General features: G+C 41.3%; 2 protein-coding genes across 4 annotated transcripts; one reads left to right on the top strand and one right to left on the bottom strand.

The window, feature by feature from the left end:
- The first annotated feature begins 98 nt into the window (after window positions 1-98).
- smarcb1a (SWI/SNF related BAF chromatin remodeling complex subunit B1a) lies at window positions 99-9,256 on the top strand. Of its 2 annotated transcripts, XM_071530195.1 has the most exons (10): window positions 99-197; window positions 710-821; window positions 1,279-1,305; window positions 1,690-1,819; window positions 2,860-2,997; window positions 3,506-3,633; window positions 3,807-3,973; window positions 4,698-4,888; window positions 7,620-7,751; window positions 8,743-9,256. In XM_071530195.1, the coding sequence occupies exons 1-10, from the start codon at window positions 114-116 to the stop codon at window positions 8,780-8,782; spliced, it is 1,149 nt and encodes a 382-aa protein (XP_071386296.1). In that variant the 5' UTR covers window positions 99-113; the 3' UTR covers window positions 8,783-9,256. The 2 variants fall into 2 exon arrangements, with proteins under 2 accessions (XP_071386296.1, XP_071386295.1); XM_071530194.1 differs by lacking the exon at window positions 1,279-1,305.
- Window positions 9,257-10,659: 1,403 nt separating this feature from the next.
- On the bottom strand, window positions 10,660-17,716 carry derl3 (derlin 3). Of its 2 annotated transcripts, none has more exons than XM_071530196.1 (7): window positions 17,596-17,716; window positions 15,995-16,060; window positions 15,725-15,798; window positions 15,053-15,146; window positions 13,395-13,590; window positions 12,781-12,871; window positions 10,660-11,547 (listed from the first exon to the last, which is right to left on the bottom strand). In XM_071530196.1, exons 1-7 carry the CDS (start codon window positions 17,683-17,685, stop codon window positions 11,439-11,441), a joined length of 720 nt encoding a protein of 239 aa, XP_071386297.1. In that variant the 5' UTR covers window positions 17,686-17,716; the 3' UTR covers window positions 10,660-11,438. The 2 variants fall into 2 exon arrangements, with proteins under 2 accessions (XP_071386297.1, XP_071386298.1); XM_071530197.1 differs by having other exon boundaries at window positions 17,599-17,685.
- Window positions 17,717-18,321: the final 605 nt, after the last annotated feature.

The following is an 18,321-nucleotide window of genomic DNA, read 5'->3' as shown; positions in this document are numbered from 1 at the left end:
ATTTTTGAGATGCAGATTGACAGATGGCTATCGTTGACGTCATCTCGCAGCGACACGTCGCTTTCTCATTTGCGCCTGCGCAGTGGCACAGAGCTTTGTTATTGCATTTCAGTATGGCGCTTAGCAAGACGTTTGGACAAAAACCTGTCAAATTTCAGCTCGAGGAGGATGGAGATTTTTATATGATTGGATCGGAGGTTAGCATTTTATCTTTTTAACAACCCGTTACTTTTATACTTCACTTATTTATCAGAAATACACCGTCTGACTGCCGCCGGGCAGCCGGGTCGCTAGCCTGCCAGCTAATGATGCTAGCAGAAGTGGGACAGAGCGCGTGAAGACTCATTCATTGTTTTTGGATTTAAATTGAAATAAAAAAACGAACTTAAAAACTACATTAACCGTATTTAGTGGTGTTGTGTGGTACATTTAGACCCGGAAAAACGTATGCTTTTCGTTTTTGAGAGGTTTTCCTTCACTGTGTCCTCGTTTCGTTCACGTTAGCTTACAACTAACGTTAGCTAACGGTGTTTAGCCGGGAGAGACAGAACTGAACTTATTCAGCTGTTTGGTTTTGGATAATTTTGTTTGTTTAGCCGAACTTGTTTTTGTTTAGCCGAACTGAAGTTTGTCTCTATGCTTTTTGACCCTCTCTCTCTCTCTCTCTCTCCCCCTCCCTCTCTCTCTCTATGTGTGTGTGTGTGTTCAGGTTGGGAATTACCTCCGTATGTTCAGAGGCTCCCTCTATAAGAGATACCCGTCGTTATGGAGGAAACTGGCATCAGTAGAGGAGCGGAAGAAGATAGTAGAATCATCACACGGTGAGTAGAAGACAAGACAGTCCTCCATCAGCCCGTTGGTTCACTGTCTCAGCTGCCGTGTGTGTGTTGACATATATATATATATATATAACCTTTATTTAAGTAGGAAGTCACATTGAGATTAAAACCTCTTTTACAAGTAAGACCTAGCCAAGACAGGGTCAAATAGCAGCAACAAACACATACCAGGACAACAACATCAAATCACAACAGCAACAATAGGTATGACAAGAATACATTACATAATACAGTGCATAAACAAAAACAAGGCATCAATATTTAATCAAATGTTTGTTAGTGGAAGCAACTGCAGCTAACAGTGACCACTTCCATTATTCTAAGTTTAAAATCATTTAAAGAGATAAGGGTCTCAAGTTTGAGATTGGCCTGCAGATCGTTCCAGGACCAAGGACCGTATAGAACAGGCTTGATTTGCCAACCTCTGTTCTGCTAGAAGGCTTTAAACTGAAGCCATTTGTGCGAAGTAAGATTATGACTGCTTTGCAAAGGTAAAAACTTCTGTCTTAAGTAAGTAGGTAATTTGCCTGCAATAATCTTATAAACTAAAATGCACCAGAGTTGAAGCCTATGCAAAGTGAGGGATGACCATCCTACCATGCTGTATAAGGTACAGTGATGGGTCCTGAAGCTGGAGTTAGTGACAAACCTCAAGGCTGAGTGATACAGGGGGTCGAGTTTGGACAAGGTGGACGATGAGGCAAACCTATAGATACCAGTATCACCAAAATCCATCTGAGTCAGAAAAAGGCCAGCAACTAAGCGTTTTCTTGATACCATGGAAAAACAGGACTTTAGCCTGTACAGAAAGCCCAGTGACATGTTGTTGTTGTTGTTGTTGTTGTTTCAGATCACGGCTACACCACGCTGGCCACCAGTGTGACGCTGCTGAAGGCTTCGGAGGTCGAGGAGATCTTTGAGGGAAACGATGAGAAGTACAAAGCTGTTTCCATCAGCACAGAGCCGCCCGCCTACCTCAGGTACAGGACCTCCACACACTCACGTCTGAGCTGTAGTTCTGTAAACTGAGCTTTGTGTTGGTGAGATTAGAAATATGTTTGTGCGTTGATGTGCTATTGGATACAGGAAAAACAACTTTCCGACTTGGAAATTTTGCTACCTGAGTTTCCAAGTTATGACGTAACGATGACCTTTAAACTTCTCAACAAGGCGAAAAAATGTTTTGTGTCCGTAAACAGTAAGAAAACACATACACCTTTTTTTTTTTTTTTTTTACAATATATTTATTCATCTTCAGTTTAAACACATACACCTTTACTGCAAGTTTGTAGTTCAGACTGTCAGATTAGCTTGTTAAGCTGCAGGATGTTTGTCTTCCTGGCTTCATATTCCGACAAAACAACACTTGAATGCAGCGCTGTGTAGCAGCCGACTTGGAAGCCCTTGAATTCCCACCAGCACATGAACCAGGGTTCCTACACAGGTCTGGAAAGTCTGGAAAAGTATTAAAAATGAATTCGATCATTTCCAGGTCTTGAATAGTTTGGGAATTTAAAAAAATCTCTGGAAAAGTATGGAAAATGTTGTGGTTAATTCTAGCTTTTATGTTGTTGTAGAGCCACTTTGAGTCCACAGTTTTTGTTTATGTGAAGAATAATGTTCAGATAGAGAGACGCTCTTATTACCCAGCCGCTGTCAGCATGCATTATATCAAATACCCACCAAAATCAAATCCAGTCAAGAACATAGGGTCTGGGAAAAATATGGAATTTTAAAATGGAAACCGTGTAGGAACCCTGCCAACCATCTCACATATTCTGATATTTGTGGCTGTGAAGAACAATCTTCATCTATACAGTGATGTGACCTAGTTAGCAGGGGCAAGATGTCTATCTGCGTAAATCATATTGAACACCAGACAACATCTTCAAAACAAATCAAGGTCTGGAAAAAGTATGGAATTTTTTAATTGAAATTGTGTAGGAACCCTGATAAACGCACTATATGTCTAAACAATTTTAGTATGATTTTTACATCATATATCTTGGTCCACCAACAGGGAACAGAAGGCGAAGAGGAACAGCCAGTGGGTTCCCACCCTGCCCAACAGTTCCCACCACCTGGACGCGGTTCCCTGCTCCACCACCATCAACCGCAGCCGGCTGGGCCGGGACAAGAAGAGGACCTTCCCCCTGTGGTGAGCACACACACACACTGCTGGGACTGAGACGCTGCCATTTATTCAGGTTACAGGGCCAGAGCAGAGTAACAGTACACATCACGTGCAGCAGTGGAGACCAGAAAAACACACTGAAAAATTCACCCACTGAAGCTGGCAAGTCCCTTTGTTACGTGGGTTTTTATTATCTATCCGATCGAGTTTTGGGCATTTTTGTGTGACATTATTTACCTGTAAATATTTTGGGTGCACTGTGTCTCTGCATTTACCAGTTAACAAAAACAAATGGTGTGTACAAGATGAAAGAATATTTCAAAACTTAATTGAACAAAACTCATATGTGCTCATGCCCAAATTTGTTGAGCAGGAAACTTAACTCTTCACACGGAAAGCCCAGTGGGAATAGAACTTGTCACCCTGGTTGTATTAGTTTTGAGTTATTAATTAATTTATGTGGTGTTTGTCAGTAATTTCCTGCCCTGTGTGTGTGTGTGTGTGTGTGTGTGTGTGTGTTTGTCTCGCTCAGCTTCGACGATCACGACCCGGCGGTGATCCATGAGAACGCCACCCAGTCTGAAGTGCTGGTTCCCATCCGCCTGGACATGGAGATCGAGGGACAGAAGCTCCGAGACGCTTTCACCTGGAACATGAACGGTAAAGTCCCATCATCCCCCTCTCTCTCTCTCTCTTTTAGAATGAAATGTGCTTTCACGTGACAAAGAAAAGCATCAAACCATAATCATTTCAGAGCTGATATTGAATTTGAAGCAGGAGCAGGTGTCGGTGTTGAATAATTTCTGCTCATCTTTCCTCCTCGAACCCTCCAGAGAAGCTGATGACGCCGGAGATGTTCGCTGAGATCCTGTGTGACGACCTGGACCTGAACCCGCTGGCCTTCGTCCCCGCCATCGCCTCCGCCATCCGACAGCAGATCGAGTCTTATCCGACGGACAGCATCCTGGAGGAGCAGACGGACCAGAGGGTTATCATCAAGGTGACGCTCCATATTCAGTATCTTTTAAATTTGAACATTTCAGTGCCAAAAATGAAAAGGATCCAGTTTTTCCCCCAGAATTTACAGCATTTAAACCATCACTAAACCTCTCCACTGAAACCCAGACTAACTAGGGGAAACTCTTGGATGCATTAGGCCTTAAATGAAGAATTAATTTACAAAAACATTACTGAACATTTAAACAAATTACAAAAGAAAACAAAATATCAATGCAGGCATACTGACTGTTTTTCTGTAGCTGTGTTCAGGAGGAACCTCCATCAGAGATGGACGACATAACTGGCCGATCTCTGATATTTAATAAAAGACCAATATTGGCCTGATATATTGATCCCTACTCTAAACACCACTGCTTTGAATTGTCAGTTTGTAGACTAACTTTTACTATGATTAAAAAAATTGAAGCCTCAAGTTGCAGAGTAATCAGTATTGTCTTTTTTGAGTGGTTTCAATTAACTTTTAGTCCTGTTTCCAGTTGGTGGTACATCCCAGAATGCATCAGACACTTTCACTATTTTACCAGCTAGCTAGATTTGTAGAATAGCATTGGACCTCCAAGTGATGGTTGGTTATGTGTCGAAATGTCTGCTAGAGTAGAGTAACTTGCCAGACAAGGCCAGAATTCACCACCATTCGGCTGTTTGGTGGTGGAAGTTTCCCAACATAACCGTGTCCTGTTTCTCCTGTTTATTAAATGTTCCAGTTGAACATCCACGTTGGGAACATCTCCCTGGTGGACCAGTTCGAGTGGGACATGTCGGAGAGGGAGAACTCTCCGGAGAAGTTCGCCCTGAAGCTGTGCTCCGAGCTCGGCCTGGGCGGCGAGTTCGTCACCACCATCGCCTACAGCATCCGGGGCCAACTGAGCTGGCACCAGAGGACTTACGCCTTCAGGTAGCAGCTGCAGGCTGAGACACACACACACACACACACACACACACACACACACACACACACTCACTGAGAAAACATACGTGATAGGAAATGCACCTGCTTACTTCCTGCATCCTAGTTACATTTTTAGGACAAGAGGCACCCAGTAACACACCTACACTCACTCATCATGCCCTAACATGTAAGTAGTGATGGGTGGGATGTTATCCCGGTAGAAATGATACACTGGTAGAAATTTGTGTCAAGGTTTAGTTTTGCCCGTACGGTTTCTACCAGATGAGCCAGAAACCTGGAGTCGGCCAATCTTTGCATATTTACTTCTATAGACTTACAGTCAAGCTGTTTGTCATTCATCGCAAAATTGCTGAAAACTTGTTTTTCAGGGCGACACCTTTGTGACTTTGTTTATGTAAGTGGAGGCATGAACCTTGAAGGAAGTGAAACAGAACAAAGATGAGGAACTCCTTGTCTAAAAAAAAAGGACGTTCTCCATCATGTTCACACGGTGCCGTTCTAAAAACAGAAAACTATCATCTGCAACCTGCTGCATGGCCGTTGCCGGGGATTGAAACACCAGCAACCTAGTTCAGTGAATTTTTCAGTATTCAGTGAATACTGTAAGCTTATTAAGTATTGTAAGCAATATTTAAAAAAAAAAAATGTGTTTTTATAAAAAAGTTTACGTCTAAATACTTCAGTGTGATAGCGGCTCTTCAATGAACAAAATGTAAATGTCACTGTTGAAACTCCAGGCAAAAAACAGGCATTTCTATGTTTTTTTTTCTAATGACATTACCAGAAAAGCAGCTATATACCTTTACCATCCAAACTGACAAATATATACATTGTGATATAAAATTCAGGCCATATCGCCCACTGCTACATCCACAACAGGTTACTACAGGTAGCCTACTCATCCAAAAATGGCACAAGAGACTCTGACATGATGTCACATACTGATTTAATTATGGCATCTTGAAACGGCTTCAAAATACTTTGGGATTCATTTATCATCATCGGGACGTTTCATCAGATCCTGGTTATTTGTGGCTTCAATATACTTTCAGCATTTGATATTTGTTTGTTGGGCCTGTAGCAACTGATAATGTAATGGCTATTGGATAATGTAATAACTTCTCCTTTTAATGAGTCAAAAATAAAAAAAAATGGCATTGTAATATTTTTTCCCCAATAATGTAATATAGTGCATTACTTTAACCTGTAGTTTTTGCAGTGTATGAGGTGTAACTTCTATATTACAATATCAGTCAAAGATGTTATCTGACATTTTATTGTAACAGCAGATTTTATTACATGTTAAACTCAATTAGAGGGACATTTTATTACATTTTGACAAAATATGAAAGTTTTATAGTCTGTCTCTTTCCAACAAGAGATGTGAGCCAGATTTCCTTTGCAAGTCCGGAAAAGGAATTTGATTTGATTGAAAGGAATTTCCAGGTCTTGACAATTTTGGGAATTGCACCAGAAAAGTCTGGATATGTCTGTCCTGTTCGGTCTGTTGTTGTACGTCTGTTGTCAGGATGCTGTGGCTTTGACCCTTGACCTCCTGGCTGCTTGCCATGTTCATAATCTATAAACTGAAGCTTCTTCTATTGTTAGTCTCTCTGATTAAGAGCATCAGATAAATTCCTGAAATGTAAATTGACCGATACACAGGATCCCTCTTTCCTGACTTGTTCTCCTTAACGTACGAAGCCAGATTGATTCATAGCAAGAAGTTAAGTCTTAGTTGCAGTTTTCTGTTTGCTGCTGTGCTGCTGATGGCTCTCTGGGTGAAATGTAGCAGACAGTCTGAGTTTGTTTCCCAGGTTGTGAAGTAATGTGGAATTTAGAAACCCAGACAGACGGCGATCTCTATCACAGTTGGAAACTCAGCATCTAACATCTGCTGTTTATGGTTTCAAACAGTTGGAGGTGGATCAAATATTTTAGACGGCGTTGTGTTTTCCCACTTGTTAGATGACAATTTGGTGATTTGTAATATGTTTTTGTTATAAACAATGTCTGCAAAGAAATTTCCCTTCAGTGAAGAATTGAATTGAACTGAGTTGAACCTGAGTTGAACCTGGTTCATGCAGAAGCCGTGGGTTTAAAGCCTTTGAGGGCAGGCTCTCACCCAGCTGAATTGCCGTTGAGCAAGACACTGAGGGGGAAATCCACTAAAGGACTGCAACACTGCTGCAACCGAGAGAGAAAAGACAGACTAACAATAACAAAAGACGCTACGCTTCTCTCACTTGTTTCCAACACGTTTCAGTTACAGTATGTGTCTTTGAGTTTTGACTGAATTGAGACGTTAAGTCACTATTTGTCTTTCTTTCCATTCTCATTGTCCTCTATATTAACACTGCTCCGACAAGCTGACACAATTCTGACAAGTGTCTCAGGTGACTGACGTGAGATTTAAATATTGTCATGGCAACGCTGATTGGCAAGTCACATGGAGGTCGCATGCCTCGGATCTGATTTTATACCACATATCCATGTGATCCAGATCATAATTGAAAAACTGCGACTCCATGCAGCTTTTTGCTTTTCACGCTCGTTAGAAAACATCGGAGCTGACTCACATGTGAGGGGAAAGAAAATCAGAATTGGGACTCGTTCAGCTGCGGTGAAAATGGAGCCAAAGTGTATGAAAAAACATCGTATTATGAGCGAAAAAACAACTGAATTAAATTTTTGTCTTGTCTGTGGTGTTTTGCAGTGAGAACCCCCTGCCGACAGTGGAGATAGCCATCAGGAACACAGGTGATGCGGACCAGTGGTGCCCCCTGCTGGAGACACTAACAGACGCAGAGATGGAGAAGAAGATCAGAGACCAGGACAGAAACACAAGGTGAGCGTCTGCTTGGTCTGCTTCCTGCAGAGGAAAACCTTCTATAGCATGTTCACATTAACATCAGTGTGTTTGCTGGCTAGTTAGCTAGCTAACAGTTTGTTCAGGTTAACTGAGCTGACTCTTCTCAAGCTACAACTCTTCATGTTTTGGAGTAGAGACTAGGGCTAAAGACAAGACAGTTTACTGTGTCACAGTAACCTACATTTGGAAACAAATCCACCTTATCACACTATTCACTTTTACTGAGAATGTTACTGAATGGATCTACAGCCACACCACAACAAGCTGACTCAGCTGCTCTCTGCTTCTAGCTGCTTGGTAGAGAGTTAGATTTTATTTGCGCAAAGCGTCTACTGGTTGTACGGCAGAATAATGTTCAGCTTTTATGGCCTAGTTGACAATAGGGCTGAACAATTAATTGAAATTTTATCGAAATCGCAATATGACCTACTGCAACTTTCAAATCGCAGGAGGCGCAATATTTGTTAAAGGTGAAATGTGTCAAAATACCATTTTAAATGAAATATTGTGGTGCTGCAGAGATGTCCTGGCCTACACATCATATTCTACAGACTTAAGAAAACATCTTTGTTTGGTACAGATCCCCGCAAAAATCACACCATAATCATTTTAATATGTTTTTCAATGAAAATGAGAATAATGATGTAAAAAGTTATCATTCCCTCTAATATCGCAAATCATATTGCAATTGCAATATCAGTCAAAATAATCGAAATTAGATATTTTTTCAAAGTCGTTCAGCCCTAGTTGACAGTCCTACTGCCCAACCGCTATGATCAACATAAATCAAAATCTTCACACCCAATCACAATATTAAGATCTGCAAAAAGTCTGTCATTTTGAAATGGAAAATGTGTAGGAACCCTGGAGCTTTCAGTCAACAAACTGCAGTAGGCAGGCATTTAGTGAGTTGCTCTCCCTGATTGTTGTCATGGTTACTGATACTCCGCTTCCGTTTGCTTCACAGGCGAATGAGGCGACTGGCGAACACGGCGCCTGCATGGTAGACGCAGCAGCAGCATCATCATCATCATCATCATCATCATCAGCGCCCCCTGCAGGAACGGCGTCCGACTTGATGAGGTATGAGGCTGTCGAGGCCAACAGCAGCAACAGCGAAGACGTTCCTCCCGTGAGCTGCCTCCTTTTCTGACTGCGTCCTCAGCCAGCCGTGCCCCCCCACCCCCCACCCCCACCCCCCACCCCCCCTCTCCAAACTCCCCACGTTTTTTTTTTATCATTATTATTATTCTGTTCTATTTGGCGAAGCCCCGCTAGAAAATATCCCTCCTTTTGTGCTCCTTTCCATCCCTCAGTGTGGAGAAGAAGCTGTTCTCTCACTTTGACCACTGACTCTCTTCACCCGACCACAGAGGGGAAAAACACACAGCCAGTCTCAGATAATATATTGTTATGTTGTATTTGTTGTCTTTTTGTACATTTTAATAATTCTTACAAAAATAAAAAGTGAACGAGCTTGATTTGCGTTCTTGTTATATTGTGTATCGTAAAAAAAAACCCCAACAAAAACAAGTGGTGATTGAATAATTTTTGGTACCTAGGTTTTTAGACCAATGTTTTGGTTTGCCAGTATTGGCCTTATATTAAATATCGGTTATTGATCAGTCAGTATCGCTCACCTCTGATATGATGGAGGTTCCTCTCTGAACGCAGCTACAGAAAAACAGTCTGGAAAACCTGCAGTGACATTTAGTTGCTTTGCTCATTTTATTTACTCATTTAATTGTATTTTTTGTAAATTAATTCCTCATTTTAAAGGCCTGAATGTATCCTGGAGTTTCCCTACCATTGAATAGATGTGGTGGAGAGTTTTAGTCTCCCATGATGCTCTAAATCAGTGGTTCTCAACATGGGGTCCGGGGACCACCAGGGGCCCTTGAGGGAGTTCTAGCGGGTCCCCAGGAAATGTATGAATTGTAAAACTAATTTACAAGAAGCACAGTTACAGAATGTAGAACAAATATAGACTATTTTGATCATAGTTTCACTGTTAACTCTTTACCTACAACAGATTGTCATGGGATTCTGGATAAAATCATATCTAACAATAAAAATCTTCTCAGATTTGGGTCAGAGAGACAAAATCTCATCAACTGGGGGTCCATGGCCCTAATGTGGACTAAGTTAGGGGTCCTTGATATGGAAAAGGTTGAGAATCACTGCTCTAAATGCTGTTTCAGAGACCTTTCCACCCTGGGAAATTCTGAATACTAGCTATTTTCTGTCAAGGAAATGGTCAAATTTAAAGCTACTGAATATCGGCACAAAACGTTGGCTATCAGCAACTTCCGTCTAAAAGATCGGCATCGTTATCGGCCTTTTAAAAACCCGTATCAGTCGAACCCTCGCTGTGACTAACGCTCCTCGTCACTGAAGCCGTATTATGAGCGACGTCGAATTATGTGTTTTGTTGTCCGGGTCCCACAGAGACTCGGTTGCGTGTTGTTGTGTACTAAGCAATTTCTATTTTGCCACCGGTGTTTCACCCACAAAGGCAGCGGGTGAAAGTGCAGACGGTGCAGACGGGCCTGATGGGATTTCAGGCAGTCGGCAGTTCTGTGAATGAGTCCGGCGGCAGTCACACAACAGCAGTGAGGAGAGCTGGCATTCTGTCTTGCTCCTTTTTGCTTTTCCCCCCCAAGCAAAATACAAAAACGGGTAAACCGCTTCAGTTTTTAACACTAGAAAGGCAAAGTTATGGTGAATTTAAACACTTTAGCTTTCAAAATGTCCCTAAATGTGACTTTCCCTAGACTAGTTTCTGTACAAACCAGTGTTGTTGGGTTTTCCAAAATCACACAATGGAATAGCAGAGTTATATTTAGCACAGTGGAAAAGTTTACTTGGTTACTTTTTTGTTTGGATTGTTAACATTCACACTGCCCACTTACAAGTGAAACAGGGTTTATAAACAAAAGTCACATAACTCACAAGTAGCTTGTTTATTGGACAGAGTTTTGGAAACCTGTCATCCTGCAGGTTAGAGATTTTGGCAGCAAAGGGAATCAGTCTCTGTAACTATCAAACATGATGGTCTCGTCTGTCTCTTCTTCTGTGGTGTTCATACCAGTTAAGAACACATGAAGAAGTAGCTGAATACGAGCATCAGTCCAGACTTTGTTTTGTTCTGCTCAGCTTTCCAAGCATGAGGAACCCCGCATCCGTCTCCTTCTACCCATAATCCCTTGCGTTTTGGGGTGGTTTCCTGTAGTTGGTTGGATTAACAAACCGCACAGCAGTTCTCATGTTGGAGGACTGAGACTCTCGGTGCCGTTACTTGGTGCCACCAGAGTTCAAAGGTCATCGTTCTCACCTGGACAAAAGATCCTAACTAAAGGGTGAAACGCTGCAGAGTTTGATTAAACCTCTCTGAACAGACTCGGTGTGAACGCACCCTTAGACTCCCAAAATCCATCGGCCTTCGTAGCGCTAAGCAAAACAAAGCAAAACAAGATATACAGTGGAACATGAGAAGTAGTTTCATTTTGCGTAACTGAAAATTTGATGATGCATATTGATGACTCAGTTCAGTCTCTGTGCGCCTTGAGTTTTCTCTGCGAGGTCTCAGGCATAAATCCACATCTCCTGTTTGTCCCTGTGTGTTTTGCCTGGTGATGTCTCTGGATGTCGGGTGTGTCGGTGCTACTGGTCCGGCTCCTCCTCTCCCTCCTGGTCCGGCTGCCAATCCCCCACCTGCTGCTCCGGGACGGGACGGTAGTCTGGCTCCTCTGGCCGGTCAAATATGGCCCGTCTGGAAGGAGAGAACAGGGTCGCATGATAGTGACACAAAGTCATAGTGTATTTACTGAATATTGCAATATGAATCGTCACAACAGCCACGTGTCCCGTTGAACTTTTAACCTAACCTGAAGACGCTGCACCCCCACCTGCTCTATCATGTTATTTTAAGCACTGAAAGATAAAGTCTGTAGAAAATTCTGTGTCCCCATGTACTACTGAACCTGGCCACTGCTGAGCAAGGCACTGTAAGATTCACTATGTAAAATTTTCATGAAAATTATTGCCTTATTTTCAATCTAATGTGTTTGGTCTAAACAAGAGAAATCCTATGGAAGCCCATTTCCGCCAGTGTGATGAAAAAAAAACGGTCCTGTAAGTCATGAGAAACTTTCTCATTATTTTGAGAAATTTTCTCATTATTTTGAGAAAGTTTCTCATTTTGAGATACTAACTCATTATTTTGAGAAGGTTTCTCATTATTTTGAGATACTAAGTCATTATTTTGAGATACTAAGTCATTATTTTGAGAAGGTTTCTCATTATTTTGAGATACTAAGTCATTATTTTGAGAAGGTTTCTCATTATTTTGAGATACTAAGTCATTATTTTGAGATACTAAGTCATTATTTTGAGATACTAAGTCATTATTTTGAGATACTAAGTCATTATTTTGAGATACTAAGTCATTATTTTGAGAAGGTTTCTCATTATTTTGAGATACTAAGTCATTATTTTGAGATACTAAGTCATTATTTTGAGAAAGTTTCTCATTATAATGACTTACAGGATCTTTTTTCATCACACTGGTGGAAATGGGCTTCCATAGAAATCCAACCATCAGCGATGTACGAAACTTCCTGGTTTTGCCGAGGTGGAACGACCACCAGCGGGAAAACTTCTCGAATTCACATTTTATGAACATCTTTTAAAAAAAGGTTACTTCAAAGGCAGACATTTCACCTTTTTTGTGGAAACCATTAGATCTTTGGTCTAAAGCATCACAGAGCGGCCGGGTTGGTAAACATGAGCGAGCCGTGTGACCTCACCTTACAGTAACCCCTCGCTGCCATTTGGGGTCACCAACGTGCAAAACATGCATAATGCAGCTTTAACCCCCAACTGCTCCAGTGCAAGGAGGTTCTGTATGAACAGTGGAGCTGCTCAGTGACCAACAGAAGACTGTGGTTGTACTGGGCAGCTCCCAGTACAACCACAGAACAGGGAGAATCTGTCTGGTTCTTACAGAAGTTCTGGTGTCGTCAGCAGCTTCCTGCCTCCTGGCTGGTTTGGAAACACGTCTTCTAGGAAGTAGTAGATGTGACCGACTCCAATACCTGAAGGAGGGGAGGAGGGAGGGAGGGAGGGAGGGAGGAGCCGTCAGTGCAGCTGGCAGCAGTGTGTCTGTTGTTGCAGAAATCAATATGACAGTATGGGACTTAACCTTTGTTCTGACTCCTCCTTTAAAGTATTCAGGCAAATGCATCATGGTGCTGTAGCTGTTTCAGCCTCTCTTAGAGGGTGATTCCACAGACTCTGACCTTCAGCAGGATGTTGTTGGGCAACAAGACATTTCCCAACATGTGTTTAGTAGTTTTGAGTTATAACTTGCTAAGATCATGCCATTTTCCCTTTTTATGCAACTGCCACTCTGATAAGTAATTGCAGCCTGCTGTGATTTGGAAATTGAAGTAGTTCTTATTGCGATTTTTGTTTTGTTTTTCAATAAATTGGGCAGCCCTACTACCTAGACAGTCAACAGTATATAAGCCAGGTTTCTGAGTAGATGCTCATCCTAGTTTAATAGAAGAAGGTACAGTTATATCAAATCTTGTGGGTTTTTCAGTAAAGTGTCTCTACCTAGAAGATCAACCACGATGGAGTTGCCGAGCAGCAGCGAAAACCCCATGAGCACCCAGGGGAGAAACGGAGCCTGGAAGTTCAGCAGGCCGAAGAAGTTCATGCGTACGAAGGGGTTCCTTCTACTCCACACGTACACCAGCATGATGGTGAAGGCCTGGCCCAGGAAGAACAGGTTGGAGAACAGACCGAACAGCTGGAGCCTTCAGGTTAAATCCAACCAACACAGACAGCCGGCTGCCTGTTGCTTCTGAATGTAAAATCTACATGATGAGCCCAGTCAAACAGATGGAGTGTCTCCAATGCAGACTGGAGTTTTACATTTTTCAGAGGCAGAGCTGCTCTGGAGGCAGAAATAATCTGATTGGTTGAGTTAAGCCTCAGTGAGCGGAGCCAAAGAACAACAGTTTTTCAGCGCTTAGTTAGCTAACTGCAAACTTGAATGGCAAAGAAGGAACTCTGGTCAAAAATATAAATAAAAACTATTCGTTCATGATGTTGAAAGGTCAGCAGCTAGCTAACTATCTTACCTAGCTAGCTATTGGCTAGTATGGCTAGTTTGAACTTGAAGGTCAGCTAGCTAACTAGCTAACCTAGATAACTTGGATAACTATGGATAGATTGTATTTTTCAGTTAGCAGCAGAGCGCTAGGCTTCATAATATTAGCTTCCGCCTCTCTTGCCTTTTTCACTGGACTTCAGTCTAATGTTACTTAGCCAGACAAACTGTGGTTCTTTGGCTCCGCCCACTGAGGTTTAACTCAACCAAGGAGATTATGTCTGCCTCCATGAAACGTTTGTATAAGTAAAGCTCCAATCTGCATTTAAAATGCTACACGTTTTTAGAGAAATAATGTACTTGACCGACAGTACATGACCCCATGCTCAAAAATATGAGTATGTTTATCCAAAATGAGCTCTACTTTAATATCAGCAGACATTTTGTCACTTTTTATGAAATGCTGGATATGTCAGTTTGGAACCCTTCACATACTGTACACAGAAAAACAAACTTCCTACAGAATAACAGCTAATTGTGGCATTCCATTCATTTCAGACAAGAACTTAACACGGAGCAAATGATCCCAGTAACATAATAACACAGCCTTGTTGAAACGCAACACCGTGCCAGCCTGATATTACAGCAGTATTAGTCCTTATACACCTATAGTTAGCACCGTCTATGAACATAACACGGCTCCAAAAAGACTCTTTAAACAGCACAGTGACCGATTCACAACAGCCCACAGGAGTTCTGTGCAAAACAAGCCCAGGACTGTATCATTAACCTGGAATGTGTCCTAGAGCTTCTGGCTACAGATACAAACTGCTGAGCATCATCAGAAAGAGACAGGCAGCATGCTGTTATCCTGCATCAGGACTGTATACAGTGGCAGCTACTGTACTAAGTCCTAAATCATGCATTTATCCTGCATCTATCCTGCTTTACCACTGCAGAAAATCATGTTTCAGCATAATACAGAACAACTAAAGTACCTGTTATAACATAAAACTCCACTGTCTCTCAACCAACTAGTTAGCAGACTGTCCTGGTAACTTCCAAAAACTCCAAACAATTTATCCTGGGGGTGGAGCCACAGAGCAGCAGGATTACAGTAAAAACCAAGACTTGGTATTGGTGACTCGTAAAAGGATACGGTCATCAGGACGCCTCCAAACAGGAACATGACCACAAAATCCGCCGTCCGGCCCCGGAAACAGCCTTCCTCCAGCATCCGGCAATATCGATACCTGCTTTGGTCAAGGATCAAGCTCCAGTTCACTCCCAGTAAACAGAGGTGTGGAATCAAGTCAGACTCGAGTCACGGTTTTAATTGCTTGAGACTTGACTTGGGTTCTGGTGACTTGGGACTTGACTTTGACTTATACTCTGATGACTTGAAAAGGTTTCTAAAGTCTTGACAAAAGTATGGATTGATTAAATTTACTGAAGTTGAAACTAATTATAGAAATCAAACTCATGATGCTCTTACCAAGTTTTTATCCTATTAAAACCATATTGCATTGAAAAGTCCTAGATATTTAGTTTTCTTTAAGATATTAAATTGATACTGGACTCTTGATTTGTTCTGACTTGACTTGCTGTTCTACATTTAGACTTGAGACTTGACATTAATGACATGGACTTGACTTGGTGATCTACATTTAGACTTGAGACTTGACTTGAGACTGACTTGGGACTCGAGCGAACTTGGTCACACCTCTGGCATTGGTCGATGTAAAGCTAACTGTTTCATACATGAACAAAGCAGCTCAGATATTTTGAGGTGTTTTGTTTCAGTCAGAGGAAATACGGCGACAAAAGATACAGAAAGACGATGTTGAATAAAAAACTGAATCCAAGAGAGCCAAAAAATAGGAAGTTGGTGATCAGGCGCCATATCTAGGACAGAGAGAGAGAGAGAGAGAGAGAGAGAGAGAGAGAGAGAGAGAGAGAGAGGGGGGGGGGGGACAGAGAGAGAGAGAGAGAGAGAGAGAGAGAGAGAGAGAGAGAGAGAGAGAGATATTAAAACCATAACAATGCATGCTCAGGACATAAATGGTAACTATAGTGTGAGTTTCTGCCTCCTAACTCCTACCTGGTATCTTCTGATGATCAGGTCTGGGTTAAAGTAAAGCTGAAAAGGGGTGATGAGCTCCAGTTGCTGAAAAATAAGACACAGATTAATATTGATCAATTAGTAAGCTAGTTCTCAAACATACATGGATTATTTTTAGTGTTATGATCATATTTTACAATGTCAAATATGTTCCCATAATGAGGAAAAAGACAATTGTGGAGCGCTTCAACAGTCAGCCAAAAACCAAAAGCTGGTCAGTGTTTCATTCATTCAATGTTTATTTGAATAGGGACAGAGAACATTTTGCTTCTGGTAAGTTTATCCGATCTACCATCATTTGACATCCTATCCTTAAAAAAAGAGAAACCTCATACTTGGCAGGTAAACAAGTGGTTGGTAAGTTAGTTCAATGAAAAATAGAGTATATCTACATCCCTGAAGATCCCTGAACATACATATAAACATATAAAGGCAAAAGGTGCCCGCACACAGGATATTAATTTACTGTGCTTTTATTATTCCACACTGAACAACTTTTTGCCCACAATATGGTAAGTTAGTTTCTTCTTTGGCAGTTAACCAGCCACCATGTAGGAGCTTTTGTACAGTCATATTTACATAGGAAAATAGTGTGGCTAGAGTGGCTGATAAGTTTGTCTACTCCAGCAGACACTGAGCAGATAACCAACCGTCATTTTAAGTCTTATTCTGTTCTGTAAAATGTCATTCTTGGCTAGTGGGCTAGTGAACCAGTGAAAGTGGCTGGTAAGTTGGTCTACTCTGCAGGTAACCAGCCATCATTTTGCAGTCCTATTTGAAAAATCATATGTGGCTCATAAAATAGAGCAAATGGCAGGTGAACTTCTTGCTCTGCCTACAGACAGTAACAGATGCTGTATCACCTGACTGGGGTGCAGTGGAGGGTAAAACCACCTAAAATCTGGTTACTTTCTAAATGTTTAATAGAGTTTATCCTGCTTTTTTAGGCTTAGACATAAATCTTTATAAGATAAGATGAAACTTTAGTGATGTATAATAATGGCTTGAAAAACTTTGTAAAAGTCCAAATGAAATTGGTCCGGAAATTGGAATCGGACAAAGCAAAGAAAAATAGAATATAAGTAAGAATTTTGCAAAAGAGTGTTGCATAAACATGCAGCTGACTATTCCAACAGTAGAACATGTTAAGTAGAAATATATTAATGAAAGCATGCAAAGGTATGGATTACATTATTAAGAGGGTGTGCAATATAGCAGCAGTAGTAGCAGTGGAACTTATTGAGACATATGCATGCATACTACCAGAATATACCAAACAATATAGCATATAAAGGACATAAGTTCATAAACAAAAAGTAAATCCATGGCAAGTATCATCCAACTGATTGAAGTTATATGAGGTTTGCTTCTTCTAAAGGAAAAGAAAAAGCATAAATCAATACTTTTCTGAGAGTATAACTGAATTTTTGTTAATAGTAGTAGATGCTTCCCTAATGTTGAGGTCACAGTTCACTCAGCTTTCTGTTTACACACTGCATCACCTGACTACAAGACCACAAGCTCTCCCTCTCTCAGTATTATTAATAAATAATAAGTAATATGAATGTTGAGTGTCTCACCACGGCAGCAGTGGTGAGCACGCAGGCGGTGGTGTAAGCTCTCGTCACCACGGGGATCTGGAAGTATTCCTGGGTGAAGCTGTGAGCCATAGCTGTCTGCTGCCTCGCATGTCAACCATTCTACCCACTGAAGCCTGGTCCCGCCCCCGCTCACAGCATCAGCCAATCACACGCACCCTCACCGCACCAGCCAATCAAACTCGCTTCTCAATTAATTCATCTTCCTCCACCCACTGACAGTGAGTATGAACCCTCCATTCTAAACTTTTAACTCATTATAGTCATGGATATAATGAATAAATATGTGTGTGTATGTAGAAATGTGATTTATGAGTTTGGATTTTGACTGTTTTCAGACTCTACACTGTTGTTGTCTGCAAATTATATAATTGTCAACAATAGTGCTTTCCTGGCCGGGTCTTGCTTGGATTCTTAATCTCAGTATGACCAATTTGGTGAAATAAAACTTGAATAAATGATAATACTAAAAAAAAACAATAACAGAAGGGTAATTGTAATTACTTTAAAGATCTTACTTTTAAACAATTGTAAAACAAGGAGATAAGGAAAAAAACAAAACAAAATCTTTTTCAACTATTTGATGTAGTAGCAGATCCTGAGTCGATGTAAGATTTAATTTGTCAAATGCTATGTATCTGTTTTGGAAAGACATCAGTTAAAGTTCATCATTCAGGATCCAATCTGTGAAAGAGGAATTGTTTCATC

Source organism: Centroberyx affinis, unplaced genomic scaffold, assembly GCF_046629955.1.
Source record: "Centroberyx affinis isolate AG114_WGS23_722 - 3 ecotype Tasmania unplaced genomic scaffold, CSIRO-AGI_Caff_v1 ptg001898l_1, whole genome shotgun sequence".
In the NCBI taxonomy this organism is placed as follows: domain Eukaryota; kingdom Metazoa; phylum Chordata; class Actinopteri; order Beryciformes; family Berycidae; genus Centroberyx; species Centroberyx affinis.
This window is presented reverse-complemented; position numbering and strand designations above follow the sequence as displayed.